Source organism: Schistocerca nitens, chromosome 5, assembly GCF_023898315.1.
Source record: "Schistocerca nitens isolate TAMUIC-IGC-003100 chromosome 5, iqSchNite1.1, whole genome shotgun sequence".
Classification (NCBI taxonomy): Eukaryota; Metazoa; Arthropoda; class Insecta; order Orthoptera; family Acrididae; genus Schistocerca; species Schistocerca nitens.
In genome coordinates this window covers 413,330,499-413,339,777 of record NC_064618.1, presented here as the reverse complement: position 1 = coordinate 413,339,777, position 9,279 = coordinate 413,330,499, and the positions used below count along the sequence as shown (strand labels likewise).

Here is a 9,279-nt window from a genome sequence, read left to right as displayed (position 1 = left end):
CCAACAACAAACTATTTGGAATCAAGCAAAGTATGGTGATATTTTGAAGCTTTCAGGACAATAAGCTTAACCTGATGCTATCATACCACCTAACTCAATTTTCAACAAAGCTCACGATTCATATATTATTTTAATCAAAATATCCACGGGTGTGCTGCCGTGCCCGTTGGACACTATAGACTGGCAGCACACCCGTGGATATTTTGATTATCAAATACGCCGGGAGAAACTCAAGAATCACATATATTATTTTAATCACAAAAATAAATCTGTGATGTACACTGGAATACACACTTGGCAAATAGCTTCAACAATGAAGGACAAAATGGCGATAAGGAAAGCTATTGGGAGTCACTGACACATGATGGGAGGAATGGAATTTCTGTTGACGTGACAACTCTGTAGGTCAAAGATTCTGCACAGTTTCAGATTAACAAAAGCTCCAATACCATTTTTAAAGAAGTAAAATGAAACTAAATAATGAGTCTTAGTAAACACTTCCACACTCAGGTCAAAGATAAATAAAGCATTTTATGAAGGAAGACTAAAATTTTAAAAAAGTATGTATATGTGATTACATTAAAAATAGGAAAAGTGAGGTGCAAGATCAATGGATAAAGTAACAAATTTGGTGGTTGGAACACTGGTACAGGAACAGAGAAGAATAGTAGTGCTTCATTTGTATTCTCAGTACCTCTGAACAAATGAATTATATAAAGTACAAAGTGAGAGAAGAAAAGAAAAAATCAGAGTACAAATGTACCATAGATGAAATACTAATAATAATAATGATGTGTGTGTGTGTATGTATGTGTGTGTGATATTGCAAAAATAAGGACAAATGAAACTGTCTTTGCTAAAGTATATGCAAAGGACAACTGTAACACACCTTGAACAGGAAAGGTAATCCAACATTATTCCACATTCCAAAAAAAATATAGTGGTTCTAACTAAATGATACAACTAACAACTGTCTTAAAAAAGAAATTAACCAATACTTCAATACAAACTGTCCTTAAAACTGTATTAAGTATAAATATACAGTATCTTAATTCTTCCCACCACCCCCATTCCCCAGATCATGAAATAATTATGTAAATTTTGAGGGTGGTTCAAATATGACTGTGAATATAGTTTTGGTTTTAGGAAACATACAGTCATGTAATATATGACTAGAATCCAACACAGTGGAGCACATCGTTCAAATGCTCATTCATTGGTATTACGTTCACTATCTTTTATAAATATTGAGATCACTAACAATGATAAAGAAACTACCTATATAGTAATTACATATTTTTTTTAAAAAAAAAGAGGGAGCACACTTATGCAACAAGATCCTAAGGTAAGATAACACAACTGTTCATAGTAAATGGTCACATTTTGGTGAATAATTACTCACAGGTACAATATAAAATACGTACATCAATTACAGAAAACATTAACAAAATGTCAATGCAAATCAATGTATCAGAGAATGGGCTTCGATTATTCGATTAATGACTAGTGGGTATTGAAACTATTCTAATTGATGAACATATGATGCTCTTGTAACATTATGATGATCGCTTTGCTAATAGGAGCGGTAAATTAGGGGTTATGTCCATATCAGAGCGTCTTTCATACTCGTCATTCTTTGAAACTAGTTGAACGTTGTCATCAGAGCTTCTTGTACTCAACCGACGCACTTCAGGATTGAGCAACAGGAAAGGTTTTGGGCTACGTTCTGAAACAGGAAAACATATCTAAATAAGTAAAATTGTTGCCTGCTGATAAAGAATTGCAATTGTGTAGAACTAATGTACTACGTATTTGTTAAGAACCAACAAATTTTATACATTCAAAGATGGAAAACACATTTCATATATTTTGCAGATTGGGACAACATGGGAAAGACACAGAGCTGGAAGAGGGAAGAACAGAGTTAGTCATGAGAGGTAGTACTGGTGCAGAGCATCCATTCACATGCACCTATGCAGGGAACCAAGGGTAACGTGTGTGTGTGCGTGGGGCGGGGCGGTCATCAGAAAAAATGCACTAAAGTGCAAAAGGATATTGAAGATCCAGAGTAAGAGAGAATAAAGAAAGGAATACATGGGTGAGTTAAAGTGAAATGGGGGAGAAACATGGAGTGTGGGGCCACCATGGGGCAGAAGAATGCAATGAAGGAGGAGGGTAGAAGTACATCTACATCTACATGGATACTCCACAAATCACACTTAAGTGCCCAGCAGAGGGTTCATCGTACCACCTTCACAACAATTCTCTATTATTCCAATCTCGAACAGCACATTTAAAAAACTAATGCCTATATCTTTCTGTTTGAACTCTTATTTCCCTTATTTTATTGTGATGATCATTTCTCCCTATGTAAGTCAGCCTCAACAAAATATTTTCGCGTTTAAAAGAGAAACTAGTGATTGAAATTTCATGAGAAGAGTCCACCACAATGAAAAATGACTTTGTTTTAATGATGTTCACTTCGGATCCTGTTATCATGTCAGTGAGACCCTCTCCCCTATTTCATGATAATACAAAATGTGCTGCTCTTCTTTGAACTTTCTTGATATACTCCATTAATCTTATCTGGTAAGCATCCGAGACCGTGCAGCAGTACTCCAAAAGAAGACGGACAAGTGTAGTGTAGCCAGTCTCTTTAGTAGATCTGTTACATTTTATAAGTATCTTTCCAATTTAAGTTGTTGGTAATTGTAATTTAGTTGAATTTATGGCCTTTAGATTTGACTGATTTATCGTGTAATCGAAGTTTAATGGATTCCCTTTAGCACTCATGTGGATAACCTCATACTTTTCATTATTTGGGGTCAACTGCCAAATTTCACACCATACAGATTCTTTTCTAAATCATTCTGCAATTTATTTTGATCTTCTGGTGACTTAACAAGACGAAAAACGACAGCATCATCTGCAAACAACCTAACATACTGCATTTTCTGCCAGGTTTCAAGACATGTTTCACTATAAGCATCATGCATTTAAGTCTGCACTAAATTTCGAACTTCTGTACAGGGTCGCCAATCTTGGATATTTTGCATTCTTTTTCCATTGTTTCTGCAACAGTGTTCTGACCCATTTCGTGTACCATGGGAGACTGGCTCCACTGTTAGTTAATTTATTAACTGCTGTCAATACTATTTCTTTGAATTCAAGCCACATCTGGTCTACACTTACATTGTTAATTTGGGAGTAGCGGAGATTGATTCTCAGGAAAGTGTCAAATGGATTACGAAGACTTGCAGTGACTGGGGTCTGGTCAATTGCAAAAATGAACTGTGTGTTGCAAAGAGTGTTCTCACCAGTACAATTCAGAAGAGATGGAATCGGAAAAGGGACCCAAATGTTATAGGCCATCAAAATCAATCACAAAATGTTAAGACAGCAACAGATCTACTTCGCCCTTGGGCACAATTTGATGGAAGCCATCAATTCAACCTGACCATTTGCTCATAAACAACACACTTATATAACTTGTAGCAGCTGCAACAATATTGGTACATTATGGCTGAGTCATGTTGTCTACAGAATTTGTAGCTAAGTATAAGCTAAAGCAGTGAAATAACTCTACCAATTCTGAATGGAGAAAGAAAGCAAGATTAAATAATAATGGTCCCTTACCGATAAGGTCATTAGAGAAGAATCACAATCGCAAACTGGACAAAGATAGGGCAGGAAATCTGGTTTGATGTTTCCAAATTAACAAACTTATTATCCACTTTACATGATTTAAGGAAAAAACAGATGTCTAAATGTGTAAGGCCAGACAGTGATTGGAATCCTCCTCCTCCTCCTCCTCCAGAATGCAAGTCCACTGCTCTATCACCTACAACTCTGTTGAATTTTGGGGTTTATTATTTCAATAAATATTGTAAATATTTATATAAGCCAGATAATGCACCAACCTAGTGACTATACTTAAAGCAGCAAAGTCGACAAGCAGCATCTCTGATATCAGATTTATCATTGAAGCATTTAATTCTGTGGTACGATTAAACTCAGGATACAAAATGAAAGTAGGAAAGTTTTGCATTTACAAACTCATAAGCATGACCATAAAGGCAATTTCAAAATTTTAGAGAAAACTAACATCCACAGGTACATATCCATCAACACATAAACTCAACAGAGCATCATAAGGGGTAAGGCAGTGGGAATTTTCAGAAACACAATCCTACAATCTTTTCCCAATCCATTTTCAAGTTGTCCACGGTAAGAACAACTGTCAGTAAACATCTGTATGAGCTCTGGAAAATCCAGGATGGAATGTATGAGAAAGAAAGTTGCTACTCACCATATAGTGAAGATGCTGAGTCACAGATAGGCACAACAAAAAGACTTCCACATTTGAAGCTTTCGGCCAAATGCCTTCATCAACAATAGACACACATACACACCCATGCACACACACTCACGCAAATGCAACTCACACACACGACTGCAGTGTTAGGAAGCAGCAGCACCAGTGTATGATGGGAATGGCGACTGGTTAAGGAGGAGACTGGGGCAGGGAGGGAGAGAGATAGTATGGTGGGGATGGCGGACAGTGAAGTGCTGCAGGTTAGGCGGAGGGCAGGGGAGAGGTAGGGAAGGGGGAGAGAAGTAGCGGAAAAGGAGAGAAATAAATAAAAAGAGTGGGTGTGGTGGTGGAATGACAGCTGTGTAGTGCTGGAATGGGAGCAGGGAAGGGGCTAGATGGGTGAGGACAGTGACTAACGAAAGTTGAGGGCAGGAGGTGTTCGGCAACACAGGATGTATAGCAGGGAAAGTTCCCACCTGCACAATTCAGAAAAGTGTTGGTGGGAAGGACCCATATTGCACAGGCTGTGAAGCAGTCATTGAAATTAAGGATAACATGTTTGGCAGCGTGTTTGGCAACAGGTGGTCCACTTGTTTCTTGGCCACAGTTTGTCTGTGGCCATTCATGGGGACAGAACACTTGTTGGTTGTCATGCCTACATAGAATGCAGCACAGTGGTTGCAGCTTAGCTTGTAGACCATACGACTGGTTTCACAGGTAGCCCCGCCTTTGATGGGCTAGGTGATGTTAGTGACTGGATTGGAGTAGGTGGTGGTGGGAGGATGTATGGGACACGTCTTGCATCTAGGCCTATTACAGGGGTATGAGCCGTGAGGTAAGGGATTAGGAGCAGGGGTTGTGTAAGGATGGACGAGTATATCTTGTAGGTTCGGTGAACGGCGGGAGACCACTGTGGGAGGGGTGAGAAGGACAGTTGGCAGGACATTTCTCATTTCAGGGCATGACGAGAGGTAATCGAAACCCAGGTGGAGAATGTAATGCAGTTGCTCCAATCCTGGATAGTACTGAGTTACGAGGGGAATATTCCTCTGTGGCCGGACGGTGGGACTCTGGGAGGTGGTGGGAGACTGGAGAGATAAGGCATGGGAGATTTGTTTTTGTACAAGGCCGGGAGGATAATTACTGTCAGTGAAGGATTCAATGAGACCCTCGGTATATTTCGAGAAGAATTGCTCGTCACTGCAAATGCAACGACCATGGATGGCTAGACTGTGCGGAAGGGACTTCTTGGTCTGGAATGGATGGCAGCTGTCGAAATGGAGGTGTTGCTGGTGGTTAGTAGGTTTGATATGGATGGAAGTACTGATGTAGCCATCTTCGAGGTGGGGGTCAATGTCTAGAGAGGTGACTCACTGGCTTGAGTAGGAACAGGTGAAGCAAATGGGGGACCTAGATCTGTGTCAATACAGGAAAGTCTCCTTATCCCTAGCCAGATACCAGTCCCACATACTGTTCCTGCATTGTTGCTTGTCTCATGGAATCCTTCCTAATGACCTTACCATCACATTACCCACCTCCAGCTGCCACCCCTCCTTTCACAATGACCTCCACCTGTTCAAATTCCGCCAATCCTTAGCCCTCACTAACATAGCCCTGCAAAACAATATCAACCAAGCCCAAACCTCCGTGCAGTACCTTCTCTCCATCTGCAAGATTCTCATGCTACGCAATCCCAAATTCCTGGAACCCATAACACACATCAAAACTCTTGCCCTGCAGGAACTTGAGCAACATGCATGATGCCACCTCAAAAAGCTCTCCAGCCTGCTCATTTCCTACTCCCGCCTTGGAGTACCACTGTCCACCACCTCTACTACAACCTCCAAACCTCCCCCACGCCCCTCATAGCTGACAAACCCTGTCTTGCAGACCTACTACACTTACCCCTCCCTCCAAAACTCCCTCCCACCACCACACAGAATCCAAACCTTAAACAGATCTGCAACACAGTCGTTAACCTTTCCTCCAGAAGCCTTAGCCCCACAGAAATATCAGTCCTTTCCAAAGGCCTCACCTTTTGGCCCACTCCCAAATTCAATCATGCAGAACTTGTTAAGGACCTTCTCTCATCCTCCCGGTCCCTACAGTGGAAAAACTTCTTCGCCACCAACCCTACCAGCCCCACTCCCAAGTTCATTCATGCAGGACTAGTTAAAAACCTTCTCTTCTTCTCCCGGTCTCTATAATGGAAACACTTTTTCGCCACCAACCCTACCAATCAGCCTCAACCAAAGACCAATACTGAACCTTGCATAACTCAGTTCACTCGTCTATCCAACCATAATCCACCTCCACTACCCCCAAACCACCCCCTGTTAACTTTCCAGAATTTCTTAACCTCAAACCTTGCCTCACCATCATTCCCCAAATTCCTAAACATGCAGACTAACCTTTCATCCACAGAAAGAACCGCAGTCCACCATCCAAAAACTGATCCCAATCTTATAATCCTACCTGCAGGCAAAGGCTCCACTACTGTTGTTCTGAACTGCAAGGATTACCTGGCGGAAGGACTCCGCCAGCTGTCAGATACTTCCACCAACAAATCTTGCCACAGTGACCCCATTCCAGTAATCCAGCAGGATCTACAGTCACTATTCAAATCTCAGGGCCCATCCCAGAACCTCTCCCCAGTGTCAATCTCTCTATTCACCGAGCGAGGTGGCAGTGGCTAGCACACTGGACATGCATTCGGGAGGACAACGGTTCAATCCCGTGTCCGGCCATCCTGATTTAGGTTTTCCATGATTTCCCTAAATTGCTCCAGGCAAATGCCGGGAAGGTTCCTTTGAAAGGGCACGGCTGGATTCCTTCCCCGTCCTTCCCTAATCCGATGAGACCGATAACCTCGCTGTCTGGTCTCCTCCCCCAAACAATCCAAATCCAATCCAATCTCTACTCACCCCTGCCACTACCCGCACTCTTATATTATCACCCACAATTATTTCTCCTTTGAAGGCATCACCTACAAACAAATCCGGGGTATGACTATGGGCACCTGCATGGCACCATCCTATGCCAACCTATTCATGGACCATCTAGAGGAATCCTCCTTAAAAACCCACAATCCTAAACCCCTCACCTGGTTCAGATTCACTGATGACATCTTTGCTATCTGGATCGAAGGTGAGGACACCCTATCCACATTCCTCCCGAACCTCAACAACTACTTCTCTCCCATTTGCTTCACCTGGTTCTACTCAAACCAACAAGCCACTTATCTAAAACATTGACTTCCACCTCGAAGATGGCTACATCAGTAACTCTGTCTATATCAAACCAACTAACCACCAGCAATACCTCCACTTCGACAGCTGCCACCCAATCCACACCAAGAAGTCCCTTAGCCACCAGGGTCATCGCATCTGCATTGACGAGCAGTCCTTCTTGAAATATACCAAAGGTCTCACTGAAGTCTTCACTGACAGTAATTATCCTCCCAACTTCATACAAAAACATATCTCCCATGCCTTATCTTTCCTGTCTCCCACCACCTCCCAAAGCCCAACCGTCTGGCCACAGAGGAGCATTCCCCTTATAACTCAGTACCACCCAGGACTGAAGCAACTGAATTACATTCTCCTCCGGGGCTTTGATTACCTCTCGTCGTGCCCTGAAATGAGAAATGTCCTGCCCACTAAACTCACCACTCTTCCCACAGTGGTATTCAGCCATTCACCGAACCTACACAATATACTCGTTCATCCTTACACAACCCCTTACCTCATGGATCATACGCCTGTAACAGATCTAGATGCAAGACGTGTCCCATACATCCTCCCACTACCACCTACTCCAATCCAGTCACTAACATCACCTATCCCATCAAAGGCGGGGCTACCTGTGAAACCAGTCGTATGGTCTACAAGCTAAGCTGCAACCACTGTGCTGCATTCTATGTAGGCATGACAACCAACAAGTGTTCTGTCCCCATGAATGGCCACAGACAAACTGTGGCCAAGAAACAAGTGGACCACATGTTGCTGAATATGCTGCCAAACATGATATCCTTCATTTCAATGACTGCTTCACAGCCTGTGTGATATGGATCCTTCCCACCAACACCAGCTTTTCTGAACTGCGCAGGTGGGAACTTTCCCTGCAATACATCCTATGTTCTCGTAACCCTCCTGGCCTCAACCTTCGTTAGTCGCTGTCCTCACCCCTTCCTGTTCCCATTCTAGCACTACACAGCCGTCATTCCACCACCACACCCGGTCTTTTTATTTATTTCTCTCCTTTTTCACTACTTCCCTCCCCCCTCCCTACCTCACCCCTGCCCACCCCACCTAACCTGCCGCACTTCACTGTCCGCCATCCCCACCGTACTATCCCTCTCTCTCCCTGCCCAAGCCTCCTCCTTACCCAGTCGCCACACCCATCATGCACTGGTGCTGGTGCTCACAGAGTGGTTTCAGCTGCCTGACACTGCAATCATATGTGAGAGTTGTGTTTGCGTGAGTGTGTGTGCGTGCATGCATGCGTATGGGTGTCTATTGTTGACAAAGGCCATTGGCCGAAAGCTTTTAAGTGTGAAAGTCTTTTTGTTGTGCCTATCTGCGTCTCAGCATCTTCACTACATGGTGAGTAGCAGCTTTCCTCATAATATTATTCTGTATGAACTCTAATTTATCTGACTTTCATATGATGGTGATTTCTTGGGATGGATGTGGGAGGAACTAATATGATGCCTTATTCTTCTTGGAACATTCACTCTCAATATTTTAACAGTGAACCTCCTCGTAATGCACAATGTCTCTCTTGCAGCACATGCCACTGGATCTTTAGGAGCTTCTCCAAGTTTATTAAATGAACGTCTGACAAAAAAGTATAAACCATTTCTTCTGTAAATGAACTGCATTCTTACATTTACTTCAATTACTCTCAGCCTGTCATCAACTTTCCCAACCCACAATTAATTACGTTGGTATTCAACTTTAGAT

The 9,279-nt window shown here is 42.6% G+C and overlaps 1 protein-coding gene across 1 annotated transcript in view; it reads right to left on the bottom strand.

Moving 5' to 3' along the window:
• Positions 1-812: 812 nt before the first annotated feature.
• LOC126260190 (uncharacterized) overlaps positions 813-9,279 on the bottom strand; it is a 101,589-nt gene continuing 93,122 nt past the window's right edge. Inside the window, exon 7 of the mRNA XM_049957467.1 lies at positions 813-1,726. Coding sequence (XP_049813424.1) covers positions 1,557-1,726 — 170 coding nt within the window. The 3' untranslated portion in view covers positions 813-1,556. The remainder of the gene's footprint in view (positions 1,727-9,279) is intronic.